This window comes from Cornus florida, unplaced genomic scaffold (genome assembly GCF_030987335.1).
Source record: "Cornus florida cultivar Cherokee Brave unplaced genomic scaffold, ASM3098733v1 CherokeeBrave_3.0.0_Hap2_Chr04, whole genome shotgun sequence".
Lineage (NCBI taxonomy): Eukaryota > Viridiplantae > Streptophyta > Magnoliopsida > Cornales > Cornaceae > Cornus > Cornus florida.
The window spans coordinates 40886715-40907191 of NW_026775574.1; the positions used below are offsets into that span (position 1 = coordinate 40886715).

Consider the following 20477-nt stretch of genomic DNA (forward strand, 5'->3'; position numbering starts at 1 on the left):
TCAAGAGTAAGCATAAACTTCCTACTCACTAGTGAGTAGGCAAGTATTGTCCTTTAATTAATTTAGCATCACAAAGACCAATAATAAGAGTAAAGCAAAAAAAATTCATAACAGAAACATTAAAGAAGGTGGTATTGTGGTGTGCAAAAAAAAAAAAAAATACTCCGTAAATCAATAAAATAAATTGTAGAATTTAGTGTTACAAATATGAAATGATGCACGCATTAGATATGTATGGAGATAAATGACAAATTAGACAGCCAATGTACTAGCAAAAGGTTAAGAGATAAAACGAAAATATAATCGTGTTTATAATGTGCTGGAAATTAGTTGAATAATACTTGGGGTAACTACCAGGGTCTCCCAGTCCTTGAATCATTCATCAAGAGGCTCCACTAGTATATCCAACTGCTGAAAAATCGATACCCAACGTATTCTAGAATTTTCCCTACATGATGATATACATAGGCCAATTATTACATGATTTTGATTTTGAGTGTCAAAGACTCAAATATTCAAAACTCTCTAGACTTAACTGAGGGGCACATAAGAAAAAATTTCAAATTTGGAGGGACCCAAATTTCATATAAATTAAAAACTTAAAACTAATTGAAGAGCAATCGTGATAGAGTTGGGTCCAATTCAATGAACTACTGCAGTAGTCAAAAGCTTCAATGAAAGGTCCAAAAAGTCATTCTCAGTTTTGGCACACGGCAAATGACTTGTCTGAGTTGCTCTATGTCTAATTCAATAGCAATCAATGTCCATCCCCAACGAGGAAAATTTTCTGCTTTGAATTTTCTTTTAGGTTCCACTGATTGAATTATGAAAGTAACATGCTCACATTCTTCACAGTTTGGAGGAAAATAGCAGAAATAGTTTCTAGGAAAAATGAAAGAAAATAACAATAGATTTAGCATAGACAAGTAACTTGAGACAATAATCAATAGAAACTTTTTGAACATATAAATTGAAAATAATTAGCAGAATCAACAACTACACCGAGACTCTTGCCTTTCATCCAAAGAAAATAACATGTCTGCAGCATGCTACCAGACGTACCATGTAAATGACGAAGAAAAAGTCAAAGCACCGATGGTATGGATCGGGATCTACATTGCAGTAGCATCTCTAGTCTGCTCCATAGCAATGGCTGCGGATGCCTTCCATGGGTTCTGCCACAAAAAACTGTGGTTTCCATGCAAAATTTTCACTATCAATGCCGCTTCTCTAGCTGTAGCAATGAAGCTGCCTGTGGATCTAACTACCAACATGCCATTCAAAAAGGATCAGCTCTCAAAACTTAGCAGCACCGCCTTCATGTGTACAGCAATAGGTAATTTTATGCCATCTTTAAGAACCATGGATGACAAAGATATTCTAATGAACACAATAGCCTTGGCTATTCTCACAATCACCATTCTTGCGAATATCAGCATCCAAAGCACTGGCCTATTAAGTAATTCACTTATGATGGAACATATTGCAGTCATGCTTTCCATGTTTGTTTTGCTTGTAATATTGAGTTTCTCAGCTTTGATGGTCCCAACCACTAAAAAACATTTTCAACAGTTGTATAGTGATTTACACAAAATCTCTTCAACTGAAGAATCTGAGAAAATTGGAATGGCCACTGTCCAAAAATTGAAAGATTATGTGATAAAATATTGGACGATGGCGGAGACAGGTAGCCCTCAATTTGTGATGGCTCGTTCTGTGACCTGCTTTGCTTCGGGGGCAATATGTTCGTTGACTACAGTCATTTTAGCAGAAGCAGAGCTCCGGACATACTTTATTAACCCCTGTACTCCCAACAATCATTCTGACAATTCCAATCAAACTTCGGATTATAAGGAGTCACTCTTGTTAGTTCTTGTAATTCAGAATTTTGGGGTGTTAGTGGGTACAATTGCGCCAGTATTTAGATGGTTCGTTGCCACAAAATTCAAATGCTCAGGAAGCAAAGGTAAGAGCTACAAAACTGAGTGGAAAACAGAGAATTACTGGATCGAAAGGCTAGTAGGGTGGACAGAGAGCCCCTTGGATTTACGGATCCAGAGAAAAAAATGCAGAAAACTTGTTCACAAAACAAAGAATCTAATTCTGAGCATCTGTATTGGAGTTCAGATTATGATTGTCACTGCTAGCAAATTAGTTTTGCTATTTTCCAGTATCTTACTGAGCCCGTTGTTGTCATGTTTCCACTACTGCAAGGTGTTAAAGCAGAAGCTCATGTCTAAATCTAATGCCTCAAGCAATCACACAGGATCAAAATCGGAACCAGGTACACAATTGGATCTCAGCTGTTTTGTTCTGTATCTTGACAGTGAGGCAAAACTCCCCCAACAGATCATGTAGAACATCATGAATGCTACAGTTCATTTGATTTGGAAAGGTAAAAAATAGTAGCCTAAATATCTTCAAGAGCTTTTAGGAAATTTTACTGGGTTCAAGGGAGTGGCGATGTTTGATAGCTACCAAATTCCATGTCTGACTTCTGAAGAACCACCTAACTATTGGACTCTGCCTTTGGTTACACTAACAAGCATCGCAATGGCACTTTCCAACATTGAAAATCAGAAGATGGAGCAGTTGCACAGAAGCATGAGTGAAGGCCTGTTGTATGTCAGGCTTGTAGAAAAAATCCTTGATTCCAAAGCTGACTTGGTAAACATTAGAAGTGCAGCTGAGAGAGTGTGGTTAGGAATTGATCTCTTCCGGAAGTGGCTAGATGAAGATCTCCGAAAAATCGCTATTGAAGGAAAAACCTCAAAGGAGACTCTTGAGAGCCTTGTTGACATAGCTAAAAGTATTTTCATGGAATTAATTGATAAATGGTTGAAAAGATACTTCTCTTTCATATATCTCAAGGATATTTATACGGAATACATGACGTATTCAAGGTAAGTCAACTATACAATTAAATTGACAACTAATACATTAACAACTAATACTAACAGCTAATACATTAACAACTAATAGATATCCGCAGCTAATAGATAACAGCTGTACACGCTAACTCTCCCCCTCAAGTTGGTGAATAGATATCGCACATGCCCAACTTGGATAGTGATGTATGAAACGAACCACTAGTAACACCATGAGTCATCATATCAGCCAGCTGGTTCACACTCTTAATGTAAGGAACCTCTATCACACCAGTATCCAGGTTATCCTTGATGTAGTTTCGGTCAAGTTCAGTATGCTTAGTTCGATCGTGTTGCACTGGATTATTAGCAATATCAATAGCTATTATCACAAAAAATCAATATAGGTTTATTTGGATCAAACCCAAGCTCACTTCAGAGAATCTTCAACCATGTAAGCTCCGTAATTGCATAATGAAGAGCACGGTATTTAGCTTCTGCACTAGACAACGATACCACATTCTGTTTCTTACTCCTCCAGGTCACCAAATTTCCTTCAACGAATGACACATGCCATGAAGTAGACTTCCTATCCAACTTGGTTCCCGCAAAATTAGAATCTGTATAACCCACAATGTCTAGGTGTCCATGACTGGAGAACAAAATACCTTTACCTGGAGAGGACTTTAGATAAGCCAAAATACGATTCACTACATTCATGTGTCGGTCACTCGGATTGTGCATGAATTGACTCACAACACTAACTGCATATGACAAGTCAGGCCTAGTGTGAGTCAAATAGATCAACTTCCCCACTAGTCTCTGATATCTCTCCTTGTTTGTCGGAATCTGATCAGGATAGATAGCTAAGCCATCGTTTACTTCAATAGGAGTGTCTATAGGAACACACGCAGAGTTACCAGTTTCAGCCAAGAGATCTAATATATACTTTCATTGAGAGAGAAAAAGTCCCTGCTTGGACCGAGACACTTCAATGCCCAGAAAGTATTTCAGAACCCCCAAGTCCTTCATTTCAAATTCCTTGACCAAATAGCTCTGAAGCTTCTTTATCTCATTGGTGTTACTACCTATAACAATCATGTCATCCATATAAACGATAAGCAAAATAATATCATCACCATTTCTCTTATAGAAGAGAGTATGATCTGCCAAAGCTTGCTTAAAACCATACTTCTTCATTGAGTAGCTCAACCTGCCAAACCATGCTCTTGGTGATTGTTTCAACCCATCTAAAGCCTTCTTTAGCTTGCATACCTTACCTCTTTCAGGTGTAAACCCCAGGGGATGATCCATATACACCTCCTCTATCAAATCACCATGAAGGAAGGCATTCTTCACATCAAACTATTGTAATGGCCAGTCCAAATTAACTGTGAGAGAGAGTATAACTCGAACAGTGTTCATCTTGGCCACAAGAGCGAAGGTCTCTTGATAATCAATCCCATAAGTCTGAGTGTATCCCTTGGCAACTAGTCTAGCCTTGTACCTCTCAACTGTCTCATCTGACTTATACTTCATTGTAAACACCCACTTACATCCCATTGTCTTCTTTTCCTGAGGTAACTCGACCTACTCCTAAGTAGAGTTCTTCTGGAGAGCCTTCATTTCCTCTACCATAGCAGCCTTCCACTTAAGATCTCTAAGGGCATCCTGAAAATGAGTAGGAACAGACACAGAAGACAACTGAAGGGCAAAAGCTAGGTGAGTCTTAGACAAACGGTGATAGGAAACAAAATCAGAGATAGGATAAACAACATTAGAAGAAAATTTGGAGAAACCCAACCTATCAAGTTCTTTACGATCACGAAAAGGATACCTCTTACCCTGATCACCAACTTGTGGGTTCAAGGCAGCAGTCTCCACAGAAGTTACAAGGTTAGAATTAATATATGAAGTTGAAGTTAAAGGAGAAGAAACATGTACCTCAGAGTTAATCCTAAAAGATTCATCCGATGGCATGGTAGTATCATCCAGAGGAGTACTAGAGTTAGAAGGAGGCGGCATGACAGTGGCATCCTTGTTCCTTCTCACATATACTTCTTTGAACAAGTGGGCGGTCTTTCACCTATTTTTTCATCGAACTCAGTTTCCACATGATCAAGAGTATCGTTCCCCTTTTTTCATAATAGCAAAATCCTCCCCCTTACCTGAAATCCACAACCTCTTTTCTTCCAGCCATAACCGTTCCTCTTCCTTACTACTAATCTCCCCCTAAAGAGGAATCAGAGATACATCCCCAGAAAAATAAGACTCTCTTTCACAAAACTGAAGATCCATGGACGCATAGTATTTACTTGTAGGAGGATTAAAACATTTATAGCCCTTTTGTGAACTAGAGTAACCAAGGAAGACACACTTAAGAGCACGAGGGTCAAGCTTATCCCTATGAAGAGAATGTATAAGAACATAACATACACAACCAAAAACCTTAGGACAAAGATTTAGTGTAGAAGGAATAGAGTGAAATTGGGATAGCATTCTCAATGGAGTTTGATATTTAATTATATGAGATAGCATTCGGTTAATAAGAAAAACAGCAGTCATAATAGCCTCGGCCCAGAAATGCTTAGGAACATTCATAGTAAAGCATAAGGTATAAGCCACCTCTAAGAGATGATGATTCTTACGCTCTACTATGCAGTCTTGTTGTGGCGTGTAGGCGCACGTTGTCTAGTGGAGGATGCCATGTTGTTTGAAGAAATCAGTAAGAGGCTAATTCACAAACTCACGACCGTTGTCAAAATGGAAAACCTGAACCTGAGTATGAAATTGTGTGACAATCATTTCATAAAACTGATGAATGATATGTCTAACATCACTCTTAGATTTTAGCAAATAAACCCAACTCACTCTAGTACAGTCATCAATAAAAGATATAAAGTATTTATGGCCCGAAGCAGGAGTAGAAAAAGAACCCCACACATCTGTGTAAACACATGAAAAAGGAATATGACTTTTATTAAAACTCACTTTAAAAGGAATACGATGGTTTTTAGCATAAATGCATTGTTCACACCCTAAACTAGAAGTAGAAATATTACAAAATAACTTAGGAAATAAACGTTCTAAATACGAGAAAGATGGAGGTCCTAAACAACAATGCCATAAAAATATCTTCTCTCTGTCAGACTCTCTCTCTACTTGAAAACCACGGCTAGGTTCAGATTTTAACTCCCTTACCCCCTTCTCCAAGTAATAAAGACCTCATCTCTCCTTACCAATGCCAATCGTCATCTTCGTAAGATTGTCCTGAAACACACAATGGGTAGAATGAAAAGCTACAAAACAATTAAGATTTTTGGTAATTTTGCTAATGGAAAGAAGGCTGTTAGAGAGATTAGGTGCAAGTAAAACTGAAGACATGGAGAATATCGAAGAAAGTGAGACATTCCCAGCCCTTGTAATTGGAATAGGAGTCCTGTTAGCAACCTGAACAGACTTAACGGGTAAAGGTATTAGAGAGTCAAGTATGGAAGAGTTACTAGTCATATGACTAGTGGCCCCTGAATCAATAACCCAAGTGTTAGAAGCAACGAAAATAAAGGCCAAACCAGAATTACCTCATTAAGAAGACACTCAAGATACATGAGAAGCAGAAGATGGAGAAGTGTCAGTGATAGCAACCTGAGCAAATTTCTTATTCTTCTTCTCAGCTTGCTTAAGCTTGAACCACTCTGGATAACCATGTTTCTTCCAGCAAACATCAACTGTATGTCTCGTACTATTGCAGTAAGTGCAGAGACGAAAAGTATAGTCGTTAGAAGGAGGAGCTGGTTGAGAACTCTTTTGGACAGCAAGAGCCGAGGCCTCTGAGTGATCCTTTGTTGCCATGGTGACCTGTCTCTGTGTTTCACGACGAACTAGAGAATATGCTTCTTCCAGGCTTGGTAAAGGAGAGGTAGCTAGAACACGACTACTAACTTGATCCAAACTGTGATCCAAACCTACAAAAAACATATAAAGCCGATCCTCAGAAATACGCTTCCTCTGTTTCTTAATATCAGTTGCACACGTCATATCATTTGGTCTTCGATAGTCAAGTTGCTTGAAGATTGAGTTCAACTCATTGTAGTACTCTACAAGAGGCCGACCATCCTTACGCAATTGAAAGGACTTCTTCATCAGTTCATAAACCTGAGAAGAATCAGAGACATCAAGATAACTTCTCTTTACCCCATCCCAAACCTCCTTGGCTATTCCACACTGCACAAAGTGGGACATGAAATTAACCGTCATGGAATTGATAAGCCAAGACTTGACTAGGGCATCTTCAACCTCCCATTCATCATAGCTTAGATCATCCTTTGCAGGTGCAACCTTTCTCCTTATGATATACCCCTTTATCTGTCTACTAGCAATATGCATCTCCAAAAAACACGATAATTAGCACCATCCAATTTAATAGGAATGGGAGAAGAAGTTTCGTGAATAGTCATCGTGGAGGACTTCTTGCTGTCAGATGAAATCTTGGTTAGAAAGGAAGAATCAGTAGTTGTTTTGGCTGCTATGGATCGTGGCTAAGAGGTTTTGAAGACAAGCAGCAGTAGCACAAAGAAGATAGCTGACGGCTGTTGCAGGTTTTTAGAGGTAAGGTTAAAAAAGAAAAGAAAAAGAAAGCAGCGAAAATTCCTTTCTTTTTGCTCTGATACCAAATTGATAAATGGCCAAAAAGATACTTCTCTTTCATATATCTCAAAGATATTTATACAGAATACACAGACCTATTCAAGGTAAGTCAACTATACAATTAAATTGACAGCTAATGCATTAACAGCTAATAGATAACAGCAACTAATAGATAACAGTTGTACACGCTAACTGAATTCAAGGCAAACATGAATGGAAAAGAACCTTTTGAATTGGTCCATGAAGGTTATTGCTGCTAATTCAATGTACAGAATCAGCCAAACTCTGCTACTAGGCCATGAAGGCAGCAAAGACAAGATGGGCTGTGAAAAACTGTTCTAGCAATTATCTGTTATGATTGCAGATATATTGGCTACTTGCCTTACCAACTTACCGCGTGTTATAAGTAAGAAATGTTTTTGCAGTGCCATAGAAGAAAGGGAGGAAAGTGTCCGGCATGCTGCTCATCTTCTTGGTGAAACTGAATAGATTATGGAAATCCTTCAAAAGCATGAACTCCCTGGCCTTAATCCTGATAAAGCAGCTTATATTTAATCGTGAAGAAAAATCCATTGGGCTCTTTCACTTTTTCATCCAACAATAGCACATCTTCTTGTTATAGTGAATTGCAGATAGCTATCGAGTAATAGGAGTGGGAGGCATGTTTTCTTATATATAATGTATATTCTAAGCATTCAAATGCTTCAAACCTATAATTGACACATGTATCTTTTGTTCAATTATAGGTATATCTTATTCCTACACAGGGCATCACCGTTTAGATATTATCTGAATTTGCTAGATTTATATATACATAGCTAGTATTCATGCACGCCACTCAAAATTTTGTTAAAAAGCTACATGATATGAATTTTAGTCCAGTACTTAAATTACAACTATGCGATTGATATTGTGGCTCACTACTCTTATGACCTTCCATTCTCAAGAGGCTTAAGAAAAAAAGAATTTTCTATTTCCTGTAAGGAGGAAATCAGTATCTGTTCACCCCTCAACATAAGCCTTCAGGACCTCTAATGCATAAACTGGTCAATAGTTGTTGGAGAAATTGGTAAAGTGCCATTGAATAGCTGATTAATTATTCTGCATTTCTACCATTCCACAACATAGGTTCTTACCAAACCAAGTGTCAAAAGGACTCTTGATTTAAGTGCTACTGAACATAGGTTAATTTCTAGTGAACCTATTGGATGATCAAATAATTGTATATGTCAAACATGATCAATTTAATATTATTTTCTTCTAAATCATGGTTTGGTGGCAGTTGCAATCATACAAGGGCTTCATGCAATTATTAACCATGGACTAAATAAAAACTCCAAATAAAGTACAAAACTAATATTAAAAATCTTTGTTAGTCAACATTTGGTTAATAGAAAAGAGCAATGATATAAAGTACAAAACTAATATTAAAACCCTTTTCAACAATGTGATCCCTTCAGATTGTATAACAATAGAGGACATGCCCACAAGACGAAAGGAGACATATAGGAAAAAAAAAAAATGCTCCCAAATAATAATACAAAAATGTATTCATTGCCCATGATACTCTCTGTGAGTTTTACATTATTTTGAATAAACTGGAGCTCAAGTAAGAGATCATCCAAATTTATCATGGCATAATCAAAGTCAAGGAGCCACTATTCCATAATTACAGGGACAATACCAAAATTTATCTAACCCTCCACCACAAAATAATTCTTTCAATCAATCTTCTATTTATCGTCCACCTCAATTTAGGAATCAACCCACTCAAGCTCCTAATCTTCTGTCTCCTCCTAGAAATTCTGCTTTTAAGGATCAAGTACTCAATGCTCTAGTTAATCTTAAAGCCAATACCCAATTTCTAAATTCACATTCAAAAGCCATAGCAAAGCTAGAGGCACAAGTTGGGCAAATAGCGAGTAATTTATCTCGAAAAGAGGATGGAAAGCTGCCTAGTCAGCTAGTAGCTAACCCGAAAGGGCAAACTTACATGATTGATGAAACCAATTCCTCAGGTGTTCATCATGAGCAAGTTCAGGCTACCACTATATTGAGGAGTGGTAAAGTGGTTGATAATCAAGTTGAAAAAGGCCAGGAAGAAAAATAGAGGCTTAGGGTTCCCATTAATCCTATCATTCATAATCCACATCCTATGGATGTTCCCTCAAAATCCATTCCACAAACTACAAAAGCAGTGGAAGGTGGAGTCAATTCTTCATCGGCTCCCAACCTTGAGACAGCTTATGAGCCAAGAGCACCCTATCCTGAACGTCTCAAGAAACCCTCCTACTTTGGTAAGCAAAGGAAGAAAATTCAAGATATGATGGAGGTCTTTAAACAGGTCAAAATCAATCTTCCTCTTCTTGATGCTATAAAGCAGATTCCCGCCTACTCCAAATTTTTAAAGGACTTGTGCACTCTTAAGAGAAAATCCAAAAGCCAAGTTCCTAAAAAAATTTGTCTCATTGAGCAAGTCAGTGATATTCTTTAAGTACAACACTCTTTTAAAGGTTAAAGATCCTGGTGCTCCTATAAATTCTTGCATCATTGGAAACAATATAATAGAGTAAACACTTATTGATCTAGGAGCGAGTGTGAATCTTATTCCTTACTTAGTGTATAAGAAGATAGGTTTGGGAGAGTTAAAACCTACATCGGTTGTACTACAGCTTGCTGATCGTTCTGTCAGATAATCGTGAGGTATTGTTGAAGATATACTTATAAAAGTGGACAAGTTCTATTTTCTAATCAATTTCTTAGTTCTTGGTACAGAACCTATCCACGATTCCAAAAAGTATATTCCAGTTATTCTTGGGCGTCCTTTTCTAGCCACAGCAAATACTTGCATTAACTATCGGACTAGAGCCATAGATTTATCTTTTGGGAATATGAAAGTCAAGCAAAACATCTTTAATACTATTCATCATCCCCACGATGATAGTGAATGCTTCTTCCTTGATACTATTGATGAGTTGGTTGAGGAATCACTCCCAACAATTCTATCCAAGGGTCATTTAGAAGCTTGTTTGAATCACTTCAATTATGAAGATTTCGATATTGAATCTTTAATTGCTGAAGTAAATTCTTTGCTCAACTCCACTCCTATCACAGATTTTTCTCCATGGAAATCTAGACTTGAGCCTCTTCCTCCACTTTCTAGTACTCCACCTATTCCTTCATTAGAGTCTCTACCTAAGATTGAGCTTAAGCCACTACCAGACAAGCTCAAGTATGCTTTCATAGGTTTAAATGACACCCTCCCAGTGATCATTGCTTCCAATCTTTCAAGTTTCCAAGAAAGAATTCTCTTAAAAGTTCTTGAGCAAAATAAAGAGGTTATTGGGTGGAGTGTGGCTGATTTGAAAGGAATTAGTCCCATAATTTGCATGCATTAGATTCATTTGGAGGAGGATTTCTGAACATTTCGGGAACTCCAAAGAAGATTGAATCCCAATATGAAGGAGGTGGTTATGAATGAAGTTGTGAAGTTATTAGATGTGGGAATAATCTACCCCATATCAGATAGCAAGTGGGTGAGTCCTCCTTAGGTAGTACATAAAAAGTCAGGTATTACAGTAGTTAAGAATTCTGAGGAAGAATTAGTTCCACAACGCACCACCACTGGATGACGTGTGTGTATTGATTATCGAAAACTCAACTCTGCTACTAGAAATGATCATTTCCCATTACCATTCATTGATCAGATCCTAGAGTGGTTGGCTGGCCAGAGCTATTATTACTTTTTAGACAGATATTCTGGCTATAATCAGGTGGACATTTATCCTAAAGATCAAGAGAAAACTATTTTCACTTATCCATTCGGTACATTTGCATATAGATGGATGCCTTTCGGTTTGTGCAATGCGCCAGCAACATTCCAGTGGTGTATGATGTCTATATTTTCAGATATGGTTGAAAAGTTTCTTGAAGTCTTTATGGATGACTTCTCTATTTACGGATCCACTTTAGAAAACTGTCTCAAACATCTGTCCCTAGTGATTCAGCGTTGTAGGGAAACAAATCTTATTCTTAGTTGGGAGAAGAGCCATTTTATGGTTCAAGAGGGTATTGTTTTAGGACATATCATTTCAGAGAGAGGTATTGAAGTTGATAGAGCCAAATTGCCTCCTCATACCTCCGTAAGGGGAGTGCTTTTGTCGCTTCATTAAAGATTTTAGAAAAATTTCTCATCCTCTATATAATCTACTTATAAAGGATGGTCCTTTTGTCTTTGATGAATCATGCCTAGAAGCTTTCCATAAGCTTCGCTCTCTTCTTTCTTCAGTTCCTGTCATGAATCCTCCGAATTGGGCTCTTCCATTTAAGATCATATGTGACACTTCCAATTATGCTATAGGTGCTACCTTGGGATAACGAGTAGATAAACTTCCTTATGTTATCTACTATGCGAGCAAAACTCTTTCAGATGCACAGTTAAATTATACCACTACTAAAAAAGAGTTACTTGTAGTTGTCTTTGCTTTGGACAAATTCAGCTCATATCTGTTGAGTTCTAAAGTAGTGGTCTATTTTGATTATTCTGCTCTGAAACATCTTCTCTCTAAAAAGGAAACCAAACCCCGTCTGATTCGATGGATCATCTTACTTCAAGAGTTTGATTACGAAATTCGGAATAAGAAAGGATTAGAGAATGTGGTAGCTGACCATCTTTCTAGAATTCTGATTGAGGATACCTCAACTTCACTTTCAGTTCGTGATCCTTTTCCAGATGAACAACTGTTTGGGGTTTCTCATAAGAATTTGCTATGGTTTGCTGATATTGTGAATTATCTCGCAATAGGCAAAATTCCTTTATATTGGTCAAAGTAGAAAAAAGATTGGTTTTTCTCTCAAATTAAGATGTACTCTTGGGAAGATCCCCAGCTCTTCAAATATTCTGCTGACTAAATCATTCATAGATGTGTTCCTGAGAGTGAATTTCATAGTAGTCTAACCTTTTGTCACAATCTGGCTTGTGGAGGTCACTTCAGTGCAAAGAAAACTATAGCTAAAATTCTTCAGTGTGGTTTCTTTTGGCCTTCACTCTTTTGGGATGCTTATCTATTATGTTGGTCCTGCATTCTATGTCAATAGTTAGGATCAATTTCCAGAAGAAACATAATGCCCTTAACGTTAATCTTAGTCATTAAGGTTTTTGATGTATGGGGTATTGAGTTCATGTAATTGTTGATTATGTGTCTAAATGGGTTAAGGTAGTGGCTACTAAAACCATCGATCACGTAGTTGTGGTTGAGTTTATTCAAACGAACATTTTTAGTCGGTTTGGTATACCACGAGCTATTATTAGTGATGGAGGTGCTCACTTCTGTAATAGGTACTTTCGTACTTTGGTACAAAAATACTCCATCACTCATAAAGTTGCTACTCCCTATCATCCCCAAACAAGTGGCCAAGTTGAAATATCCAATCGTGAAATTAAGAAAATTCTTGAAAAAACGGTTAAGCCAGATCGCAAGGATTGGTCATTCAGACTAAATGATGCTTTGTGGGCTTATCGAATAGCTTTTAAGACTCCGATTGGTATGCTCATGATAAAGGGTGTCATCTTCCTGTAGAGTTAGAGCATAGAGCTCTCTGGGCCATAAAAAAGCTCAATTTTGATTTGTACCCTACCAGCTCTAATAGGAAACTTCAACTATCTGAGCTTGAAGAATTGTGTAATGATGACTATGAGAGTGCTAAGGTTTATAAATTCAAGACTAAGGCATTTCATGACAAGTATCTCTTGCGTAAAACTTTTGAGCCTGGGCAGAAGGTTTGTGGACTGGTCCTTGTGAGGGTCGCTACACCATATCAAGCTTGAGGAGTATGCATTAAGGCGAGGGCCAAGAGTTTTTTATTTATAAAAGCTACTACTACCTTCACTAAAAATATAGCAAGGGTGAGTAGGGATCATCCCAAGGGATTGGAGTCGTACTTGGTTGTGGAATCGCAATTAGGGTTAGTAGGTTAAGTGATCAAACAAATGGTTGGTTGGTCGATTAAACTAGAGAGTAAATTAAACTAAATAATTGAATGCAATAAAGAGTAAGTAAGAGAGAGAGAGAGATCTTGGGGTTTAGAGGTCACCACCAAGCAATGCTTTTCTACACCTCTAACTAGTGACTAATGAGGGTAATGTGTGTTGCAATATTGGTGTGTGTGTGTGTGTTTGGTTGATTCAATTAGCAAGGGTGACCAATGAAGCATACATTGTCTAATCAACATGCGAAAAGCACAATATATCTAGCAATTAAGTATATATTGTCTAAATAGCATGTGAAAAGCACAACATATCTAGCAAGTCATTAATTCTTTCATTAAGCTCACAAGCCAAATACACCACAAGGTTAGAAATATATGCTACTTGCATTCAAAAGTATGGAACATTAAACAACAAGCATAGATTGTCCTCTCATTTAACAACTATATCCATCAAGAAATGAGCATGGACCATCTAGAAATCACAAGAGCATTCTTTTAAGCACAATGTTTTGACAATCTCTAATTCTATAGCATTAATACATATAGACATGCATCAATAACATAAGAAATAGAGGCAAACACATGAACATCTATTCTAGCATACATAGATATATGGATAAAATGAAATGATCAATTGGAAGCATTAAACCGCATAAATCATTGAATAAACAAGATATATATATAAAAGTGTCAAAACATGTATTACAACCCTAATCCCTCAATAATACACAAGATTAAGATATAGAAAGCATGCTTGAGGCTAACTCTAGCCCCAAAAGGATGTCTAGCCACTCATGGTGATGTTGCTCCAACCCTCAAGGGCTAACTCCATAGAAGAGATTTGCTTCTTGGTTGATGAAGAGTCTCCAATGGTGTCTCTGGCCTCCTCTTCTTTTCTTCAACACTAAGAATAGCCTTTAAAATTGTATCTACCAAAATGCTAAGCCTCCTTTCAAAAATTGCATCATATTCCTTTTATAGGTAGGTCAAGTGACACACCAAATGAGCTAGGGTCATGCAAAGAATATTCTCTAATGATTAGATAGAGGATAACTTTCAATGAGCTGGAAATTTAACTTTTTCGCACTGGAGGAAGTTCGATCGATCAAACCTTGGACTTGGATCGATCGAACTGGCTGAGATCTATCGAACTTAGGCTGGATCGATCCAACTGGTTGTGCTTTTTGGGAAAAGACAAATCAGAGATATTTTGGGAGATATTTTTGGGAAAAGGACAAAAGTGGTTAGTGGGTGGTACAGCTGTGGATCAGATCAATCATTTGAATAAGGACAAAAGTGTTCGATCGATCGAAGGGTGGTGTTGGATCGATCAAACTTTGGACTTTTTGCTTTTGGGCCAAGGCTTAGATCTATCATGAAGTGCTGAGATCGATCAATGTTGGATCGATCGAACCTTGAAGTTGGATCGATCGAACTTTGCTGCTTCCCACCTTTGGCTTCTTTTTGCTTCTTTCTTTCTCCACTTTGCTCATTTCTTTGTTTAATCCCAGAACTGCTTCAATTAAGCTCTTATTTGGCTGAGTTAGCTTATTTTCGGGATAAGTGCCTGAAAATGGAAATAATACGAAATCAATCTAAAATGGTAAAATAAGATAGATAAAGGTACTAGAATGCCTAAGCTTAAGGGGTTTAAATACGCACTTTTCATTACTTATCAGTTTGGTTGTTTAATACACAACTGGAAATTTTTCCTGGAAAGCTTAAGTCACATTGGGAGGGTCCATATATGATTATTTCTGTTACCCCATGATGCAATAGAAATACAAGATTGTAAGACTGGATAATTATCCAAAGTCAATGGATAGAGGTTAAAACCCTATATAGAGGGTAGTGTGCAGAGAGGCACAATGGAAGCTGTAAAACTTCATGATCCTATTTACTTGGAAGAGAGGTCAACTGCTGTCGAGCTAGCGACATTAAACTTAGCACTGTTGTCGAGCTGGCGACGTTAAACTTAGTATTTGTATGTTGTACTTTAGTTTCTTTTGTATTTTTATTTTTATTTTGTTTTTGTTTTTGTTTTTAATTTCTAGGTTTTATTTTTATTTTAGTTTAGCCCTAGATTAGTTTAGGAAAAATAAAAATTGAAAAATATAAAAATTTGATCTTTAGAGCTCGAGCTTTCATCCTGAAGCTTGAGCCTCAGCTATCCAAAGCTCAAGCTCATAGTTGCTGAGCTCGAGCCATACTTTATCCCTAACTTTGGGGTTTTTGCAGTAAGGCTCAAGCTCTGCATTATAAAGCTCGAGCATTCTAAAAGTTTTTATAAACCCGGAATTGTTGCCTCTCTCATTCTATACACTTCTCTCCCAAATCAAAGTTTCCTTCTTCACTCTTATTCATCATGATCTTTGACATTGGTCTACATTAGGTAAACATCTTCATCCTCTTTCCATTGCTTTCTTCATAGTTGCATAAATTTCTAGATCTTGAGTAGGAAGGCATGAGTTTTCTATGGAGGAATATGGATGTATAAAGGAGTCAGTGATTGATCTATAGATTGATTCGTGATTGATCTACAGATTGATTCTTGAATCTCTTTGCTGCAATTTCAGGTATAGCTCGAGCTCTGCACTGTAAAGGTCGAGCCTTGGTTTAAGCTCGAGCTCAGAAAGGTTAAGCTTGAGCTTTGAATTCCAGATTGCATAGTTAGATGAATTTTAGTGTTTTGAGGGGATTTCTTTGAGGAGTAATATCTATTGAAAGTTGAGATTGTTCGTCCTGGTCTTTCTAAGCATGCTAGGGTGACTAAAGGCATCTTGCCAAGTGCTTGGAAGACTTTTCCAATTTCTCATGAAACGACCTTTGATTATAAGGCGTTCATCACTGATCCTCGCACTAGATAGGCTATGAAATCCTTTAGTTATCGGCACCTTCTGCATCTTATGGTTCCTATTACTTAAGTTGCTTATCCTCGTCTTATCCAGTTGTTTTATCTCAACCTTGTTTATATTGAGAATGACCCTTAGGAACTTAGAACTGTAGCAGATAGGCATGAGTTAATTATTAATCCTAGTGCAGTTGCTGTAGCTTCAGAGTGTTATCATAAGCTTCCCTAGGTGGTAAATGAGAGGCTTAGTTATCCCACTTATAAGCCTTTTCCTAGGGTACCAATTATAGAGAATTTGATTTAGGCAATGTGTGATGGTAGTTTTGGCAGGAGGAACGCAGTAGTACTACCAATGCTAAGATTCCAAAAAGGTTATGGATTGTAGATTCTATTATCTCTGCTAATGTTCATCCACTTGGATATAAAAACATTAGGAATACTAATTTTCTTCAGGCACTCTATGCTATCCAGTTTGAGCATTAGTATTCATTTCCACGGATGATATTCTGCCAGTTTCTTGAGTTTTGGTCTGAGATTGTATTGAATCATAATATTCCAATCCATAAGCTACCTTTTCCATATATGATTACCAAGCTAATAGAGCTACAGGTTTGTGGTTGATAAGAAAGAGGAGTCCAGTGAGGAGTCTCCTCTGTTTGGAATGAAGGAATAGAATAAGGTTTGGGCTCATATGTCGGCAGAACGACGCAATGCAGTGGAGTTTGGAAATAATGGTTATGTGGCAGTTACTGCTAGAGTGGAGGATGAGAATGATAAGGACGGCATAGAAGATGAGCTAGATACCTCTGATGGCCAGGCACAGCAGAGGATGTGATGACCCTGGTCTTTAGGCTAGCGTGTCCTGTGATGAACAGAAGATTGACCCGATAATGGATCCGATATGCGGAAGCGAAAACAAAAAAGAAGACTCTAAGAAGTCAAAGTGACCTTCCATGAGGTCGTGGAACTCAACAAGAACTGATGCGGAAGCAAAAGATCGAAAATATGACAATTAAGCCCCCAGGGGCAAAATAGTTATTTCTGAAAACTGTAGATTCGGGTGCCACCGAGCACACCACTGGAAGGACAACGAAAAACTAATCAAGATGGACTCAAGAATCGCATGATTCGGAGTCCGGATGAAGAAAATATGAAACTCCAAACTTTCATAAAAATCACATTTTTGGGTTTGAAATCAATGCAACAAGGGTAGTTCACAAGGGGTAAAATGGTCTTTTTTGATAAAACTGAATGTAACTGAGCATATCGTTGGATAAACCAGGAAAAATTAAAGAATTTAGACTCAAGAATCACTTGATTCAGAGTCTGGACGAAGAAGATATGAAACGTCAAAGTTTCATAAAAACCAACTTTTGGGTTTAGAATCAGTGCGGCAAGGGTACTTTACAAGGGGTAAAATGGTCTTTTAGGATATAATTTGATGCAATCGTGCATACCGTTATATAGACCAGCAAAAACTAATAAACTTTGACTCAAAAATCACTTGATTTGGAGTCAGGACGAAGAAGATATAAAGCCTTAAAGTTTCCAAAAAAACAACTTTCTGGGTTAAAATCTGGGCAGGACCTGCACAGGTTTTTGGACTTCAAATGTGGTTTTGATGGCTTAAACCACATTTTTTGGCAAAAAGTTGTGAACAAACCCCCCCCTCCCCCCCAAAATCATGTTTTGTACATGACCATGTCAAGAGAACATTTTATTTTACAAGTGAAATACCTGAAATGGCCTTAGATCAGCACTTTTTTCTGGAAAAACCTGGAACGACCAGATTTTCCAGATCTGCGAGTTGTTTTCTGCATCAAGATGATTTTTTTTTGTGAAAACACAAAGAAGAACCCCCCCCCTAAAATCACGCTTTCTACCCGGATTACAGACGAAAATGAAAAATAAACACTATGAGGTACCCAGAATGCCCCTAGATCAGAAAAGGGCAAGAGGATTAAAAAAGCTGCTATATGCATAACAGAAAACTGAACTTTGCATGGGATTTCTGCCATCAAGGTGACATTTTCTGGAAAAACACGAAGAAGAAACCCCCCCTAAAATCACGTTTTCTAAGTGACCATGTCAAGAACGGAATTTATTTCCTGAAGAAAAACCCCAAAGTGTCCTAAAATCAGATTATGCAACAAACCTTCAAAATGAGTCCATAGGAAGCTCAAAACACAAACGATAAGGTTTTGCCCAGAAGCGACCATGCACGAAAATGTAACTTACCTATTTGGACGTGCTACAATGGTCCACGACTTAAAAATATAGCCGATGCAAAATCCGACCCCCCAACGGGCAAAAAGGCAAAAATGGACTTGGAATGGAAAATATGGAATCCAAAAATGCAAAACAGGATCAAATGATTGTTTGGCCCTTGGCCACACTTCATACAAGATTAATAAGACCCTATAAAAGAATGAAAATGGAATTCCCACACCCGATGCAACCATGGTGAAGCAATGACTTGCGATTTTTCAAGATTTTTACAATATTTCATGAAGTTAAAAAGTACATAGAATACAATATACATGTCATTGACCTCTGGCCTCATCTCATACATATTAAATACATTGAAAGGAGTGTACTTAAGTACACATTACATACATGGAATCAAATATACATATTTTGACATATAAGTCTACGAAATGACATTTCATGCTAACATTTGCATGAAATGGAAACTTGAAAGCTACACGACATCCAAGGAATGCTAGGCGTCATGAACCAAGTCTTCGTACCTGAAATATGCCCCAGTATCGTAGGGGTGAGTAACATAAAGCTATTCGTAGGAGATGAGCATGGATCGACCTAGCATTTTACAAATTTATCACTTTAAGGTAAAACATGTTAAAGGGGCTCATGCCACTTAACGTCTATGTCCAAGTGAGACTCGGGGAGCATCCTAAGCTACTTTAGAGTCTAAGCAACAAGAATCATGATATACATACGTGTATGAAACGAATCATGGTTGGGATAATCCAAAGAACACGACAAAAAGAATGCTTGAGCATAGATTAACATGAATTGCATTTTCAATACAATTGAACTAGGTCTAGAGTAATCCATACAACATGACATAAGCATATTTGAATACAAGTTAACAAGAATCACATTATCCATGCAATTCAACAACAAAAGAGTATGTTATATAATGCAACGAGGTTTAAGTTCTCAAAGCCATCAACTTAGAATCTAAAGCACAAAATAACAGTAGTGGTTCATGCCACCTAACGTCTATGTTATAAATGAATCAATAGGATCAATCCTAAGCTTTATTAGAACGTCAAAACACGATTTTCAATATCGATGCAATTTAACCAACATCATAATTTCACAAAGTTAACATCCTGTAACTTAAAATGGAACGACAAATAAGAAACAACAAGTTACAACATCATCTAGTTATCAACTTGAAAATGAAATACGAAATCAAATAAAGTGGATACTCGGACGTCACGCCGGATCAGACCAACAACATAGTTACTTTAGGGTTACTAGCCCATGGGTAACCTCCCTATGTGCGCACTAGACTATATATAGAGGGACTATCCCCCGTACTAGAACCACGTCCTAGCCATAGTCAAACAACGACATCCCCAAGTTTTCAAAATCAACAAGTTGTGCAACAACGCATATATCAACAGGAATATGCAAGATAATCAACTATCTACTAAGCACAACCAAATTTGGAAACCTATACAATACATGCTCTAAATCCACAACTAATATGATATGATGAATGTCGAATCTTCAGTGTGTGATTCGTTACACGCTATGCATGAAAGATGTTAAACACGAAGTGTGCAAATCATTACACAAGGCAACAATATATTCAATAAGGAAAACATATTCTCACGAATATAAACATAGCAATTATGTTATCCAATGTTCAAAACATAACCAAATGAATATACAACAAGTCTAAGTCCATGATTTGAATATAGAAACCATTTCTAAAACACAACTAGATCATGGAGTAAATTGATAGAATTTAAATAGATAAACACAACTAAATTCTCTAGATTTCCGATTCAATTTCAATTAACCTCAATTTAATACATGTTAAAGGGAATGGCAAGGTCATCACCTATATCCATTCTAAAACTCAATTA

The 20477-nt window shown here is 37.4% G+C and overlaps 1 protein-coding gene across 1 annotated transcript; it reads left to right on the forward strand.

Moving 5' to 3' along the window:
- Positions 1–1035: 1035 nt before the first annotated feature.
- LOC132304925 (uncharacterized) lies at positions 1036–2358 on the forward strand. The gene has a single exon (XM_059802624.1). The coding sequence runs from the start codon at positions 1036–1038 to the stop codon at positions 2356–2358; it is 1323 nt and encodes a 440-aa protein (XP_059658607.1).
- Positions 2359–20477: the final 18119 nt, after the last annotated feature.